Source organism: Mobula birostris, chromosome 19 (assembly GCF_030028105.1).
Source record: "Mobula birostris isolate sMobBir1 chromosome 19, sMobBir1.hap1, whole genome shotgun sequence".
In the NCBI taxonomy this organism is placed as follows: Eukaryota; Metazoa; Chordata; class Chondrichthyes; order Myliobatiformes; family Myliobatidae; genus Mobula; species Mobula birostris.
This window is the reverse complement of record NC_092388.1, coordinates 56070615-56088889: the sequence shown is the minus strand read 5'-3', so window position 1 is coordinate 56088889 and position 18275 is coordinate 56070615. Positions and strand designations below refer to the sequence as shown.

Sequence of the window (18275 nt, the reverse complement as noted above, 5' to 3'; positions counted from 1 at the left end):
ACGTAATAACATCAGTCTGGTCTGCCAGCTTACACTCCAGTCACAATGTTGCAAATATCTTAGCCATGTTGTCTAGTTTGCTGCAAGCCAATTAACATAACTCCATTGTCTTAACAATCGGCTCTTGCATATGCATTCTCTTAGTCTGTGGAGAAGCCTGCATTTTTAACTTCAATTTATTGCTTGCAATTTGCAAAAATAAACTGAATGCTAATTGCAAGCTTCTTGAACTTATTTATATTTGCAATAAGAACTGAAGCCTAGTTCTTGTTTGAATTAATATCTGCTATGTTCATATAACCTTAGAACACTCCCTAACATACCTTCCTCTTGGCCTCTGGACAGAAATCTGTCTAAGGGAGGCCAAACTTTAAGGAGGATCTGATTAAGCACGACAGCGAAGATGCCCATCACTTTGGATTCCTTCCCCAATTACTCACCTATCATATCTCTATGTGTAGCTACATCCACTCTATCTAACATCCCTAAAGGGAAATCTACAAGACTGAGCAGAGATGGCAATAAAATTTTCCAGAAATTGGATCACAACCTCCTCGCTCCTTCAGTCGCTGATACCTAAAACTATCAGTAGTGGGTGTCAGTAGTTACTCTGTGGGCAGAGACAAAGCAAGGTAACTTTATTTCAGGCAACACACTCAGAAAATGCTGGTGAACGCAACAGGCCAGGCAGCATCTCTAGAAAGAGGTACAGTCGACGTTTCGGGTTGAGAGCCTTCGTCAGGACTAACTGAAAGAAGAGATAGTAAGAGATTTGAAAGTGGGAGGGGGAGGGGTCTTACTATCTCTTCTTTCAGTTAGTCCTGATGAAGGGTCCCGGCCCAAAATGTCGACTGTACTTCTTCCTATAGACGCTGCCAGGCCTGCTGCGTTCACCAGCATTTTTTGCGTGTGTTGCTTAAATTTCCAGTATTTGCATATTTCCTCGTGTCTGCGTAACTTTATTTCAGGTTTACAGGCAGCAATTCACATTCCATGCCATGACAGAAGATTAACAGAATGAATTAGAATCAGAATCAGGGTTAATATCAGCAGCACATGTTACGAAATTTATTAAATTTCCTGCAGCAGTAAAATGCAATACACAAAAAATACAGAAAAAAATAAATGAACTACAGTAAGTATAAATGTATATATTAAATAGTTACATTTAAAATAGTGCAAAAATGGAAATAATAAAAAATGAGGTAATGTTCATGGATTCAATGTCCATCTAGAAATCGAATGGCAGAGGGGAAGAAGCTGTTCCTGAATCGCTGAGTGTGTGTCTTCAGGCTTCTGTATCTCCTTCCTGATGGTAGCAATGAGGAGAGGGTAAGTCCTGGGTCATGGGCTCCTTAACAATGGATGCCACCTTTCTGAGGCACCGCTCCTTGAAGATGTCTTGGATACTATGGAGACTAGTACCCACGATAGAGTTGACTAATTTTACAACTTTCTGAAGCTACTTTCGGTCCTGTGCAGTAGCTTCCCCCCCAACCCCACCGCCCATACCAGACAGTGATGCAGCTTGTCAGAATATTCTCCAACGTAAATCTGTAGAAGTTTTCGAGTATCTTAGGTGACAAATCAATTCTCTTCAAACTCCTAATGAAATATAGCTGCTGTTTACCTTCTTTAAAGCTGCATCTACATTGATATGTTGGGACCAGGTTAGATCCTCAGAGATATTGACAACTAATCTTTTTGATCAATCTACAGGAGGGTTTGGAGTGGTCTCTGTTCAAACAGCAGCAAGAACCTCACTCCATGGGATCCTTCCCTGACTGTTCTTTTGATCGCTAGCCCAACTACTGAAAGGACCCTGCTTATTTGTGTTCACTCTCTGTTCAGCTGGGGTGACTGCCTTCTGACGCTGTGTGCAATTTCCTCACTCTTTGTTGGTCTGCTTTGCCATTGAGGTTGTGGAACTTGGTGTCTCTGCCTTAACTCAGGTCCTTTCCCATCTTTTCCCCCAATATTTTTCTATTCTGATCTATACACTCAATCATCCACCTCCAAGAATCAGATTTCATTACAAAGTATAGTTACCGTTATACATTAAGCTTTATTTGCGGTTCACTGACTCTCTCTCTGCCTTTTGCATTTGTGTTTCCATCCTCTTTCATCTTTGGGTATCCTTCCATCATGTGTGGTCAAAGGTGACACTGCAGGCTGGAGTTCATCACTTAGATTCTATGGAATGACACTGTTAATGGGTGGGCTTGATCCTTGTTCCGTCTGTGAGGGTAAATCAAACTGTTTAGAACATAAGGTCATAAGACATAGGAGCAGAAATTAGGCCATTTGGCCCATTGAGTCTGCTCCATCACCTAATCATGGCTGATCCTTTTTTCTTCTTCTCAGCCCCACTCCCCAACCTTCTGCCCGTAACCTTTGATGCCATGTCCAATCAAGAACCTATCAATCTCTGCCCTAAATACACCCAACGACCTGACCTCCACAGATGCCTGTGGTAATAAATTCTACAAATTCACCACCCTCTGGCTAAAGAAATTTCTCCCCATCTCTGTTTTAAATGGACGCCCCTCTATCCTGAGGCTGTGCCCTCTTGTCCTAGACTCCCCTATAGTGGGAAACGTCCTTTCCACTTCCACTCTGTCTAAGCCTTTCAACATTTGAGAAGTTTCAATGAGATCCCCCCCTCAACTTTCTAAATTCCTGCGAGTACAGACCTAAATATTCTTTATATGGTAACCCTTTCATTCCTGGAATCATCCTTGTGAACCTCCTCTGAACCCTCTCCAATGCCAGCACATCTTTTCTTAGATGAGGAGCCCAAAACTGTTCACGATACTCAGGGTGATTTAACCTGAGTGCAGTGTTTCCACTGGCTGCTTCACTGGGTCTGTACATAAATACAAATGTCATTTGTCAGAAGTGCCACCCGTGGTCCTATCCACCTGGGAGTGAACCCTACCTTTCAGGCAGCTCCCTTATCATGACTTGGTCTCCCAGTTGTGGGAGGATTATCTTCTCTCCCTCTGGCTCTCTCTGATCAGCAAACATAAGAACATAAGAAATAGGAGCAGGAATCGGCCATCTGGCCTGTCAAGCCTGCTCTACCATTCAATAAGATCATGGTTGATCTGGCCATGGGCTCATCTCCACCTACCTGCCTTTTCCCCATAACCCTTAATTCCCCTACTATGCAAAAACCTATCCAATCTTGTCTTAAATATATTTACTGAGGTAGCCTCCACTGCTTCATTGGGCAGAGAATTCCACAGATTCACCACTCTCTGGGAAAAGCAGTTCCTTCACACCTCCATCCTAAATCTACTCTTCCAAATCCTGAGGCTATGTCCCTTAGTTCTAGTCTCACCTACCAGTGGAAACAACTTTCCTGTCTCTATCTTATCAATCCCTTTCATAATTCTATATGTTTCCATAAGATCTCCTCTCATTCTTCTGAACTTCAGTGAGTACAGTCCCAGGTGACTCAATCTCTCCTCATAGTCTAACTCCCTCATCTCTGGAATGAACCTGGTGATCCTCCTCTGCACCGCCTCCAAAGCCAGTATATCCTCCTTCAAGTAAGGAGACCAGAACTGCACACAGTACTCCAGGTGTGGCCTTACCAGGACTCCATACATTTACAGCTTAACCTCTCTGCTCTTAAATTCAATCCCTCTAGCAATGAAGGCCAACATTTCATTTGACTCCTTTAGACCAAAAGACCATAAGACCACAAGACAAAGGAGCAGAAGTCAGCTATTCAGCCCATCGAGTCTGCTCCGCCATTTTATCATGAGCTGATCCATTTTATCCTATTTAGTCCCACTGCCCCGCCTTCTCACCATAACCTTTGATGCCCTGGCTACTCAGATACCTATCAATCTCTGCCTTAAATACACCCAATGACTTGGCCTCCACTGCTGCCCGTGGCAACAAATTCCATAGATTCACCACCCTCTGACTAAAAAAATTTCTTGACATCTCTGTTCTGAATGGATGCCCTTCAATCCTTAAGTCATGCCCTCTCGTACTAGACTCCCCCATCATGGGAAACAACTTTGTCACTTCCACTCTGTCCATGCCTTTCAACATTCGAAATGTTTCTATGAGGTCCCCCCTGATTCTTCTAGACTTCGAGTACAGTCCAACAGCAATCAAACGTTCCTCATATGTTAACCCCCCCGTTCCCGAATCATTCTAGTGAATCTTCTCTGAACCCTCTCCAACATCAGCACATCCTTTCTTAAATAAGGAGCCCAAAACTGCACTCAGTACTCCAAGTGGGGTCTTACTAGTGCCTTATAGAGCCTCAACATCACACCCCTGCTCCTATACTCTATTCCTCTAGAAATGAATGCCAACATTGCATTCGCCTTCTTCACCACCGACTCAACCTGGAGGTTAACCTTAAGGGTATCCTACACAAGGACTCCCAAGTCCCGTTGCGTCTCAGAACTTTGAATTCTCTCCCCATTTAAATAATAGTCTGCCCGTTTATTTCTTCTACCAAAGTGCATGACCATACACTTTCCAACATTGTATTTCATTTGCCACTTCTTTGCCCATTCTCCCAATCTATCTAAGTCTCTCTGCAGACTCTCTGTTTCCTCCGCACTACCAACCCCTCCACCTATGTTTGTATCATCAGCAAACTTAGCCACAAAGCCATCTATTCCATAATCCAAATCGTTGATGTACAATGTAAAACGAAACAGCCCCAACACAGACCCCTGTGAAACACCACTGGTAACCGGCAGCCAACCAGAATAGGATCCCTTTATTCCTACTCTCTGTTTTCTGCCAATCAGCCAACGCTCTATCCACGAATGTAACTTTCCCGTAAATCCATGAGCTCTTATCTTGTTTAGCAGCCTCATGTGTGGTACATTGTCAAAGGCCTTCTGAAAATCCAAATACACAACATCCACTGCATCTCCCTTGTCTAGCCTACTTGTAATTTCCTCAAAAAATTGCAATAGGTTTGTCAGGCAGGATTTTCCCTTAAGGAAAGTATGCTGAGTTCTGCCTATCTTGTCATATGCCTCCAGGTACTCCATAACCTCATCGTTGAAAATCAACTCCAACAACTTCCCAATCACCAATGTCAAGCTAACAGGTCTATAATTTCCTTTTTGCTTCCTTGACCCCTTCTTAAATAATGGAGTGACGTTTGCAATCTTCCAGTCCTCCGGAACCATGCCAGAATCGATTGACTTTTGAAAGATCATTGCTAATGCCTCCGCAATCTCCACAGCTACTTCCTTCAGAACACGAGGGTGCATTCCATCTGGTCCAGGAGATTTATCTACCCTTAGACTATTCAGCTTCCTGAGTACTTTCTCTGTCATGATTGTGACTGCACACACTTCTCTTCCCTACCACCCTTGAGGGTCCGGTATACTGCTGATGTCTTCCTCAGTAAAGACCGATGCAAAATACTCGTTCAGTTCCTCTGCTATCTCCTTATCTCCCATTACAATTTCTCCAGCATCATTTTCTATCGGTCCTATATCTACTCTCACCTGTCTTTTACTCTTTATATACTTGAAAAAGCTTTTAGTATCCTCTTTGATATTATTTGCTAGCTTCCTGTCCTAGTTCATCTTTTCCCTCTTAATGACCTTCTTAGTTTCCTTTTGTAAGCTTTTAAAAATTTCCCAATCCACTGTCTTCACACTAATTTTTGCTTTCTTGTATGCCCTCTCCTTTGCCTTAACTTTGGCTTTGACTTCTCTTGTCAGCCACGGTTGCATCCTTTTTCCATTTGAAAATTTCTTCTCTTTTGGAATATACCTGTCTTGCACCTTCCTCACTTCTCGGATAAACTCCAGCCACTGCTGCTCTGCCATCCTTCCCGCCAGTGTCCCTTTCCAGTCAACTTTGGCCAGTTCCTCCCTCATGCCACTGTAATGTCCTTTACTACACTGAAATACCGACACGTCGGATTTCGGCTTCTCTTTCTCAAATTTCACAGTGAACTCAATCATGTTATGATCACTGCCTCCTAAGGGTTCCTTCACCTCAATCTCTCTAATCACCTCTGGTTGATACCCAATACCCAATCCAGTACAGCCGATCCCCTAGTGGGCTCAACAACAAGCTGCTGCACCTGCAAACCAACTTTTTGTGATTTATGCACAAGCACTCCCAAATCCCTCCACACAGCAGCATGCTTCAACTTTGTTACCATTTAAATAATAATTTTCTCTTTCATTTTTCCTTCCAAAGTGGACAACTCCGCATTTACCAATATTGTACTCCATTTGTCAGTCCCTTGCCCACTTACTTAACCTATCTATATCTCTCTGCAGACTCCCTGTATCTTCTGCACAATTTGCTTTTCCACTGAATTTAGCATCATCAGCAAACTTAGATACATTACACATGGTCTCCTCTTCCAGGTCATTACCGTATATCGTGAAAAATTGCGGACCCAGCTCCAACCCCTGTGGCACACTGCTCGCCACTGATTACCAACCAGAGTAACAGCCATGTATCCCAACTCTCTGCTTTCTATTAGTTAACCAATCCTCTATCCGTGCTAATACATCACCCCAACTCTATGTATCCTTATGTTATGGATAAGTCCTTTATTCGGCACCTTATCGAATGCCTGCTGGAAATCCAAGTAAATAACGTCCATCTGCTATTTCCTTCTGTACTCTGGGATGCATTCCATCAGGACCAGGGGACTTACCTACCTTCAGGCCCATAAGTTTGCTCAACACTGCCTCTTTAGTGATAGCTATTGTGTCGAGGTCCTCACCTCCCATCGCATCGATAGCATGTTTCTTTGGCATGTTAGACTTGAAAACCAACACAAAATAGTCATTCAAAGTCGCTGCCATTTCCTCATTACCCAGTATCAATTCCCCCTTCTCGTCCTCTAAGCGACCTAAATTCAGTTTAGCCGCCATTTTCCAATTTATATAATTATGAAAACTTTTACTATCTATTTTTATATTTTGTGCTAGATTATTTTCATAATCTAGCTTCCCTTTCTTTATTGCTCACTTAGTGGTACTTTGTTGCTTTTTAAAGTTTTCCCAATCTTCCAGTTTCCCACTACTCTTGGCTATTTTGTATGCATGAGCTTTTAGTTTGATGCGTTCTTTTATTTTCTTAGTTATCCAAGGCTGGCTCTCCCAACCCTTACTGTCCTTGCTTTTAACTGGAATATACTTTTGTTGAGCACCATGAAAAATCTCTCGAAAGTCTTCCACTGTTCCTCAACTGTCCCACCATATCAACGTTCAGGGATATTCAATATTCAGGAGGGATAGACATGAAGGAAGGGGAGGTGGGGTGGCATTGCTGGTTAAAGAAGAGATTAACGCAATAGAAAGGAAGGACATAAGCCGGGAAGATGTGGAATCGATATGGGTAGAGCTGCGTAACACTAAGGGGCAGAAGACGCTGGTGGGAGTTGTGTACAGGCCACCTAACAGTAGTAGTGAGGTCAGAGATGGTATTAAACAGAAAATTAGAAATGTGTGCAATAAAGGAACAGCAGTTATAATGGGTGACTTCAATCTACATGTAGATTGGGTGAACCAAATTGGTAAAGGTGCTGAGGAAGAGGATTTCTTGGAATGTATGCGGGATGGTTTTTTGAACCAACATGTCGAGGAACCAACTAGAGAGCAGGCTATTCTGGACTGGGTTTTGAGCAATGAGGAAGGGTTAATTAACAATCTTGTCGTGAGAGGCCCCTTGGGTAAGAGTGAACATAATATGGTGGAATTCTTCATTAAGATGGAGAGTGACATAGTTAATTCAGAGACAAAGGTTCTGAACTTAAAGAGGGGTAACTTTGAAGGTATGAGATGTGAATTAGTTAAGATAGACTGGCAAATGACACTTAAAGGATTGACGGTGGATATGCAATGGCAAGCATTTAAAGGTTGCATGGATGAACTACAACAATTGTTCATCCCAGTTTGGCAAAAGAATAAATCAAGGAAGGTAGTGCACCCGTGGCTGACAAGAGAAATTAGGGATAGTACCAATTCCAAAGAAGAAGCATACAAATTAGCCAGAGAAAGTGGCTCACCTGAGGACTGGGAGAAATTCAGAGTTCAGCAGAGGAGGACAAAGGGCTTAATTAGGAAGGGGAAAAAAGATTATGAGAGAAAACTGGCAGGGAACATAAAAACGGACTGTAAAAGCTTTTATAGATATGTAAAAAGAAAAAGACTGGTAAAGACAAATGTAGGTCCCCTACAGACAGAAACAGGTGAATTGATTATGGGGAGCAAGGACATGGCAGACCAATTGAATAATTACTTTGGTTCTGTCTTCACTAAGGAGGACATAAATAATCTTCCAGAAATAGTAGGGGACAGAGGGTCCAGTGAGATGGAGGAACTGAGCGAAATACATGTTAGTAGGGAAGTGGTGTTAGGTAAATTGAAGGGATTGAAGGCAGATAAATCCCCAGGGCCAGATGGTCTGCATCCCAGAGTGCTTAAGGAAGTAGCCCAAGAAATAGTGGATGCATTAGTGATAATTTTTCAAAACTCGTTAGATTCTGGACTAGTTCCTGAGGATTGGAGGGTGGCTAATGTAACTCCGCTTTTTAAAAAAGGAGGGAGAGAGAAACCGGCGAATTATAGACCGGTTAGCCTAACGTCGGTGGTGGGGAAACTGCTGGAGTCAGTTATCAAGGATGTGATAACAGCACATTTGGAAAGCGGTGAAATGATCGGACAAAGTCAGCATGGATTTGTGAAAGGAAAATCATGTCTGACGAATCTCATAGAATTTTTTGAGGATGTAACTAGTAGAGTGGATAGGGGAGAACCAGTGGATGTGGTATATTTGGATTTTCAGAAGGCTTTTGACAAGGTCCCACACAGGAGATTAGTGTGCAAACTTAAAGCACATGGTATTGGGGGTAAGGTATTGGTGTGGGTGGAGAATTGGTTAGCAGACAGGAAGCAAAGAGTGGGAATAAACGGGACCTTTTCAGAATGGCAGGCGGTGACTAGTGGGGTACCGCAAGGCTCAGTGCTGGGACCCCAGTTGTTTACAATATATATTAATGACTTGGATGAGGGAATTAAGTGCAGCATCTCCAAGTTTGCGGATGACATAAAGCTGGGTGGCAGTGTTAGCTGTGAGGAGGATGCTAAGAGGATGCAGGGTGACTTGGATAGGTTGGGTGAGTGGGCAAGTTCATGGCAGATGCAATTTAATGTGGATAAATGTGAAGTTATCCACTTTGGTGGCAAAAATAGGAAAACAGATTATTATCTGAATGGTGGCCGATTAGGAAAAGGGGAGGTGCAACGAGACCTGGGTGTCATTATACACCAGTCATTGAAAGTGGGCATGCAGGTACAGCAGGCGGTGAAAAAGGCGAATGGTATGCTGGCATTTATAGCGAGAGGATTCGAGTACAGGAGCAGGGAGGTACTACTGCAGTTGTACAAGGCCTTGGTGAGACCACACCTGGAGTATTGTGTGCAGTTTTGGTCCCCTAATCTGAGGAAAGACATCCTTACCATAGAGGGGGTACAAAGAAGGTTCACCAGATTGATTCCTGGGATGGCAGGACTTTCATATGAAGAAAGACTGGATGAACTGGGCTTGTACTCGTTGGAATTTAGAAGATTGAGGGGGGATCTGATTGAAACGTATAGGATCCTAAAGGGATTGGACAGGCTAGATGCAGGAAGATTGTTCCCGATGTTGGGGAAGTCCAGAACGAGGGGCCACAGTTTGAGGATAGAGGGGAAGCCTTTTAGGACCGAGATGAGGAAAAACTTCTTCACACAGAGAGTGGTGAATCTGTGGAATTCTCTGCCACAGGAAACAGTTGAGACCAGTTCATTGGCTATATTTAAGAGGGAGTTAGATATGGCCCTTGTGGCTACGGGGGTTAGGGGGTATGGAGGGAAGGCTGGGGTGGGGTTCTGTGTTGGATGATCAGCCATGATCATAATGAATGGCGGTGCAGGCTCGAAGGGCCGAATGGCCTACTCCTGCACCTATTTTCTATGTTTCTATGTTTCTATATAGCCTGAGTACCCAGTCTATACTAGCCAAATCCTCCTTTATCCCATACACGAGGAAATCTGCAGATACTGGAAATTCAAGCAACACACATCAAAGTTGCTGGTGAACACAGCAGGCCAGGCAGCATCTCTAGGAAGAGGTACAGTCGACGTTTCAGGCCGAGACCCTTCGTCAGGACTAACTGAAGGAAGAGTGAGTAAGAGATTTGAAAGTGGGAGGGGGAGGGGGAGATCCAAAATGATAGGAACTCCAACTCAGGTTGGAGGAACAACACCTTATATTCCGTCTGGGTAGCCTCCAACCTGATGGCATGAACATTGACTTCTCAAACTTCCGCTAATGCCCCACCTCCCCCTTGTACTCCAACCGTTATTTATTTATATACACATATTCTTTTTCTCTCTCTCCTTTTTCTCCCTCTGTCCCTCTCACTATACCCCTTGCCCATCCTCTGGGTCTTTTCCTCTCATCCCCCTTTTCTTTCTTCCTAGGCCTCCTGTCGCATGATCCTCTCATATCCCTTTCACCAATCAACTGTCCAGCTCTTGGCTCCATCCCTCCCCCTCCTGTCTTCTCCTATCATTTTGGATCTCCCCCCTCCCCCTCCCACTTTCAAATCTCTTACTAGCTCTTCCTTCAGTTAGCCCTGACGAAGGGTCTCGGCCTGAAACGTCGACTGTACCTCTTCCTAGAGATGCTGCCTGGCCTGCTGCGTTCACCAGTAACTTTGACGTGTGTTGCTCCTTTATCCCATTGTAGTTTCCATTGTTTAGGCATAATACACTGGTTTTAGATTGAACTATTGCACCTTCCATTTGTATGAGAAACTCAATGATACTCTGATCACTCTCTCCAAGAGGATCCCTAACTACAAGATTGTTAATTTTACCTGTCTCATTGCACAGGACCAGATCTAAGGTAGCACGTTCCCTTGTAGGTTCAGCAACCTGATGTTCAAGAAAGCCATCACAGATGCATTCTATCAAGACCTCCTCAAAACTGCCTCAACCAACTTGATACATCCAATCTATGTGCAAGTTAAAGTCCCCCATGATAACTGCTGTTCCATTCTTACGTGCCTTCAATATTTCTCTGCTTAGGCCTGTGCCACTGTAATGTTATTATTCAGTGGCCAATAGACAACTCTCACCAGTAACACACATAAAAACTACTGGTGAATGCAGCAGGCCAGGCAGCATCTATAGGAAGAGGTGCAGTCGACATTTCAGGCTGTGACTCCCACCAGTGATTTTTTTCCCTTTACTATTCCTAATATCTACCCAGATGGATACAACATTCTGCTGCTTATATCTTATATCATCTCTCACTACCACCCTGCTCTCATCTTTAATTAAGAGTGCTACCCCACCTCCCTTACCTTCCTACCTATCCTTCCATGTTACCTGATATCCTTGGATATTTAATTCCCAGTCCTGTCCACCCTGCGACCACGTCTCTGTAATGGCCACTAAATCGTACCCCCTTGTAGTGATTTGCATCATGAGTTCACTGACCTTGTTTCGAATACTGTGGACATTCAAATACAGTGCCCTTACACTCATTGCCCTTATGGCAATGTGTTGCTGTTGGTTTACTCGGTCCTCCAACTCTTTAAGCTGGTTACGGAGATCCTTTACATACGGGGTCATTTTATCCCATAAATTCCAGGTTCACCACAACCCATAATCACCACATAAGTGAGCCACATTGTGTATTCCATCAGTAATTTGTAGGAGATCAGACCCAGCATGCAGTTTGGGGCTGCTCACAATCTCATCAGGATTCCTGGCAATATTATTCACCCTGTGAAACATGCTCCCTGATCCGAGTCCACCCGGGTTAGGGCTCCCCACCTGGAGAGGATTTCCTGAGCTAAAATCCGAGCCACTTTGGGAAGGCCTCTCCCCACAGGGTAGAGTGATCCATGATCAACAGTCAATGCTTTTTGGCAGGGGCCCCATGAAGTCCATCTGGATGTTCTCCCAGGGTCTCCTTGGCTGTAACTGGTTTGCCAACCTCACCTTTATGCCTTTATTAGGGTTTTGTTGGGTCCAAATGATACAGTGGCAACAGAAGTTCTCAACATCTTTGCTCTTCCCTGGCCACCACTAGGCCACTGGGAGGGTCATGATCATGTTATGCCTTCGCTGATGCATTACCCCATTATTTGACTTCAGTACTATCTCCCTAATACGTGGTGGGGCTGCTGTGACTCCTCCATGAATCCAGTGCGCATCTGGTCCCTCCTTTCACAAACAAGAGAAAATCTGCAGATGCTGGAAATCCAAGTAACACACACAAAATGCTGGAGGAACTCAGCAGGCCAGGCAGCGTCTATGGAAAAGAGTACAGTCAACGTTTCCAGCCCTCCTTTGTTCCCTCTTTCTTCCACTTCTCCTCCTCTGCCTCCACCTCACCATATAACTTTTACTAGACTGGCCCCAGGAGTTTCATCCTGCATACTTGCAATTTCAGTGGCCTCTTGTTTTTCAGCTGCCCTTTCTGCCCTGATGTCTGCCCACTCATTCCCTTTCTGCTCTTTACTCTCCCTTGAATCTCAATCACCATTAAATCAAAAAAATTAGGAAGCTATAATTTTCATGGAACTGAAAATATAAAATCATCATCCATATAGATTATGTTATATCAAATCTTCTCATTCATATTCAAAGGCACTATCAAAGCCATTATCTAAGGCAGTATTACATTTAATGAGCACAGGCAGCTACATGCACTCTCCCTTCACATGCACGCATACATAAAGTGGTCTCACGCAGACACACACACACAAACACACACACTTGTGTGTGCACACACTTTTGAAGCAGGCACAATAGGTATAATGCAAACTAAGGAGGAGTCCCAGACCTGTTATATTAACTGTTTCTCTCTCAACAGGTTCTGCTTGACCTTGCGAGTATTTCTAGCATTTTCTGTTTTTATTGCAATAGACCTACCTTCCGTTATGTCTTTAGTAAGGATGCCACTTTAAACAAAGATGTATTTCTCGATATTTATTTGAAGGATTTTGCTGTTCACTGTTTCCAGAAGCTATTAGCCCCTGTGATCTGTGCTTTATTCCATGACTGCTGATTCACACTATCTTTACCCCTCACCACTTCTTCTGCACATTTGTTGTGCTACATCTGACTGGTTCATAGCCGACATTGTATCCAGCCAAACTTCAATGGCACCATCTTCAATTAAGACTCTTAACGTTGTGGGTTCAAGTTCCACTCCAGAGTCTCGAGCGCATAATCTAGACTGGACTGAGTCTAGATTAGTACAGAGGGAGTCTAGTTCAGTACAGACGGAGCGCTAAAGCTTCAGATAGAGCATGAACTCCACATCTTTATCCAGCCTTTTGGGGATATAATGCATCCTGAGGCCGTATTTCAAAAAGAGCAGGGGAGTTCTGCCACTCACCTGGTCATTCATCCAAGAATCAACATCAATATAATAGATTGACTGCAATTATATTGCCCAAGAAACTAGTCCAAGAATGTCCACAGGAAAATGATTCTCAGGGTTGCAGATGGTGAAATATATACTTTGATAATAAAATTTACTTTGAACTTTAGTGCTAACAGACAGCTTGCTCATTATCATTGTGAATGTTTGTGGTCCATGTCCTTTTGTACTCCAGAGATGCCATTCTACTGATCTCTCCATTAGCATTCACTGAACAAAAGTAATTTTTATGAGCACTGTGCATCTGCTGAAGTGAACCAGTGCGGTGTGGATTTGTGCCTCCATGTCCTGAAGGGGAGGTGAGGACTAAATCCAACCTCTGCTGGAAGAGAAGGTTAGGAACCGTTGCTCTTGGCAATGGCAATGCTGGCACTGATGGTGAAATCTTGCTACAAGAGGGGTCTGCTGCACAAAGGTCCTGTAAGCTGCGTGAGTGTATATAGTATAGTTGAGTTGAGATCACCGTGTGAAGTAGCTTTAAGATTTCAGTGTGACAATATTAGTCATATCCTACAGATATGTTATTTTGCTACTTAGCTGAGCGTTGAGACAAGTTTACAGCTGCAAGGAAGCACAGTAAAAGAGAAACAGATGCTTAGTGAGATGTAGCCTTGATACTGGTATTCATTGCAGGTTTGCTGACTCACAATTTTTTTTCTCAAATCTGCTGTTTGCATCCATGTTTGCAGTCAGACTCTCTGAGTTTTAGAGGGAATAACTACCAACAGTCATTTCCTGTCATGTATATCAAATGACTTCTCTGGTCAGAGTGTCCTTGATCACCAGCCAAAGCTGGTATTCTTCACCCTTCTAATGGATCAGCATTTAAAGTGCAGCAGTTTATGTATTTTCAGGAGTCATTCATTCGTGAGAAATAGTTTGCACTTTGAACCATTCCCCTAATTCTTCACACAAACACAAGGAAATCTGCAGATGCTGGAAATCAAGCAACGCACACACAAAATGCTGGTGAATGCAGCAGGGCAGGCAACATCTATAGGAAGAGGTACTGACGAAGTGTCTCGGCCCGAAAAGTCGACTGTACCTCTTCCTAGAGCTGTTGCCTGGCCTGCTGCGTTCACCAGCACTTTTTGTGTGTATCCCCTAATTCTTTATGATGGTTCAGAATATTCATTACCTGAATTTCTATTTTTCTTAATCTCTGAAGAATAATTGCAGGCACTATTTGCATATTCTGACAGCAATAAACAGAGGACTTGAAATTCTGTGGAGATTTTACCAGTTCCTTCTACTTGGGTTGTGGCAGGAACTAGTGTAATCCCTACAGAATTTCAGCAGCAGAATATTGATTTAATTGCCACAAACGCTTAAACAACAGCAACAAAGCTTTAAAATTGATGACCAATCTAGTGAGCTCTGCCTACTGGCAGTACAGATTAGAACACTTGGACTTGCTTCTGTGATGTTTCATTCATTAAAATGGAGAGGGAATGTGTAGTTTGCCAGTTGCCTTCCAATATGCAGAGAATACCACCAGAGCTCAAACTCAGAAAATTGCTCCTTGAACATTATGTTCTCTTTATAGAAGTAGTTTAATATTGTGAGAGGAAGTTTGCAATGAGCACTGAGCTAAGTGGAAGACAAGGAATTTTGGTAGGAAGACCATGTACTTCCTGCAGGACACCTTTCTAATCACAAAGGCTATCTTAATATAACATAACAAAAATAAACCACAGAATTTCACAGTACAATCAAATAAAATAATCGAGACAGACATAGATATGGATTGGTTTTGAGGAGTGTCTTAAAGGAGAAGTGAAAGATAAAGAATGAGGAGTCAAGTTCCAGAGTTTTGGAACCCAGCCACAGAAATTAAAATCATAGAAGATTTATGGAGAAGAAGTTCAAAGTCACAGTGAGTCTAACCCTTACAAAAAATGAAGTACTGGTATGAGATGTGGCCACAGGTCTTTTCATAGATACACACATAAAATGCTGGAGGAACTCAACAGGCCAGTCAACACTTATGGAAAAGAGTAAACAGTTGATGTTTCGGGCCAAGACCCTTTATCAGAACACGAGATTTTCTTGAAAACCTTGTGCCTGTGGATAAATGGTTCATCAGAGAGCTCCTGGTAAGATGTGTTGTCTGGAAAGACTCCCTGGAAGCAATGCATTGTTGATGGGCTTCAATGTCCCCTGCACTAAAGTGCTCCACAAGGCCAGTCATGACTGTATTGACACTCTCAGTAATGGAGAACTGCCAGAGGTGTCAGTGTTGAATTCCCCATTGAATGAGAAACTTGACAGAGTTTCCCTGTTAGTTTAGCACACCCTAGTGTTTGGAAAGCTGCAGTTAGTTCTGAAACTGTCCAGTCAAGTTCCTGTTTTTAGCAGCGGTAATGACCATTGCCCAAAAAAACCACGATGTTCATCTAGCTGCATGGTGACTGCTCTCTGCTAGGTGTATTTCATACCCAAAAGTTTCAGTTTATTCTTGTAAGAACTGAAATATGCACATCTGAATAGTGACATCATTAAGTACCCAGATAGGCACATGACTGACCTCAGAAATGTATCAGGTGCTCTAATGTAAACAGAGCATGGAAGTGCCCTGTCCAATTTCCTAGAGTACTATTTCAGCTGGAAATGATTGCTATGGCAAACTACTCTGGATTCAATTGGCCTTTGAATGATTTGTAAATAAAGTTCAAGTACAAATTAATCCAATTTTTAGACTAAGGAAGCAGAAAAAATATTTTGAAAGATTAGGGGAGCAGGTGAAAAGACAACAGATGTAGTATATCACAGGAAAATTGAAAAGCTATTCATCATTCATCAGATGTACCGTTCTGGATACTGTTGGGGGAGATGTCTCATCAGGGGAAGGCAGCAGCAGCCGAGTTCATGGCACCATGGGTGGCTCTGTGGCACAGGAGGGAAGGAAAAGGAGTGGGAGAGCTATAGTGATAGGGGATTCGATTGGCAGGGGAATAGATAGGTGTTTCTGTGGCCTCAAACGAGACTCCAGGAGGGTATGTTGCCTCCCTGGTGCAAGGGTCAAGGATGTCTCTGAGCGGCTGCAGGGCATTCTGGAGTGGGACGGTGAACAGCCAATGGTCATGGTGCACATAGGTACCAACGATATAGGTAAAAAATGGGATGAGGTCTGACAAGGTGAATTTAGGGAGATAGGAGATAAACTAAAAAGTAGGACCACAAAGGTAATAATCTCTGGATTTCTACCAGTGCCATGTGCTAGTCAGAGTAGAAATAGGAGGATATATCAGATGAATACATGGTTTGAAAAATGGTGCAAGGGGGATGGATTCAAATTTCTGGGGCATTGGAACCGGTTCGGGAGGAGGTGGGACCGGTACAAACAGGACAGTGTGCACCTGGGCTGGACTGGAACCAATCTCCTAGGGTGAGCGTTTGCTACTGTTGTTCAGAAGGATTTAAACTGATGTGGCAGGGGGATGGGAACAAGTACAGAGAGACAGCGGGGTGTAAAATGAGGGTAGAAGCAAAAAGTAGTAAGGTGAAAAGTAAAACTGGCGGGCCGGCAAATCCAGGGCAAAAATCAAAAAGGGCCACTTTCCAACCTAATTTTATAAGGGCTAAGAGTGTTGTAAAAGCAAGCCTGAAGGCTTTGTGTGTCAATGCAAGGAGCATTCATAACAAGGTGGATGAATTGAAAGTGCAGATAATTATTAATGAATATGATATAGTTGGGATCACAGAGACATGGTTCCAGGGTGAACAAGGATGGGAGCTCAACATTCAGGTATATTCAATATTCAGGAGGGATAGACATGAAAGAAAAGGAGGTGGGGTGGTATTGCTAGTTAGAGAGGAGATTAACGCAATAGAAAGGAAGGACATTAGCCGGGAGGATGTGGAATCGATATGGGTAGAGCTGCATAACACTAAGGGGCAGAAAACGCTGGTGGGAGTTGTGTACAGGCTACCTAACAGTAGTAGTGTGGTTGGGGATGGCATTAAACAGGAAATTAGAAATGTGTGCAATAAAGGAACAGCAGTTATAATGGGTGACTTCAATCTACATATAGATTGGGTGAACCAAATTGGTAAGGGTGCTGAGGAAGAGGATTTCTTGGAATGTATGCGGGATAGTTCACTGAACCAACATGTCGAGGAACCAACTAGAGAGCAGACCATTCTAGACTGGGTATTGAGCAATGAGGAAGGGTTAGTTAGCAATCTTGTTGTGCAAGGCCTCTTGGGTAAGAGTGACCATAATATGGAGGAATTCTTCATTAAGATGGAGAGCGATATAGTTAATTCAGTAACAAAGGTACTGAACTTAAAGAAGGATAACTTTGAAGGTATGAGACGTGAATTAGCTAAGATAGACTGGCAAGTGATACTTAAAGGATTGATGGTGGATATGCAATGGCAAGCATTTAAAGATCGCATGGATGAACTACAACAATTGTTCATCCCAGTTTGGCAAAAGAATAAACCAGGGAAGGTAGTGCACCCGTGGCTGACAAGGGAAATTAGGGATAGTATCAATTCCAAAGAAGAAACATACAAATTAGCCAGAAAAAAGCGGAACACCTGAGGACTGGGAGAAATTCAAAGTCCAGCAGAGGAAGACAAAGGGAAAGGGAAAAAAGATCATGAGAGAAAGCTGGCAGGGAACATAAAAACTGACTGTAAAAGCTTTTATAGATCTGTGAAAAGAAAAAGAATGGATAAGACAAATGTAGGTCCCTTACGGTCAGAAACAGCTGAATTGATCATGGGGAACAAGGACATGGCAGACCAATTGAATAACTACTTTGGTTCTGTCTTCACGAAGGAGGACTTAAATAATCTTC

At 43.2% G+C, this 18275-nt stretch overlaps 1 protein-coding gene across 1 annotated transcript in view; it reads left to right on the top strand.

Moving 5' to 3' along the window:
• Nucleotides 1-1303: 1303 nt before the first annotated feature.
• Nucleotides 1304-18275, top strand: part of LOC140212615 (dysbindin-like) — a 302042-nt gene continuing 285070 nt past the window's right edge. Inside the window, exon 1 of the mRNA XM_072283635.1 lies at nt 1304-1332. Coding sequence (XP_072139736.1) covers nt 1313-1332 — 20 coding nt within the window. The 5' untranslated portion in view covers nt 1304-1312. The remainder of the gene's footprint in view (nt 1333-18275) is intronic.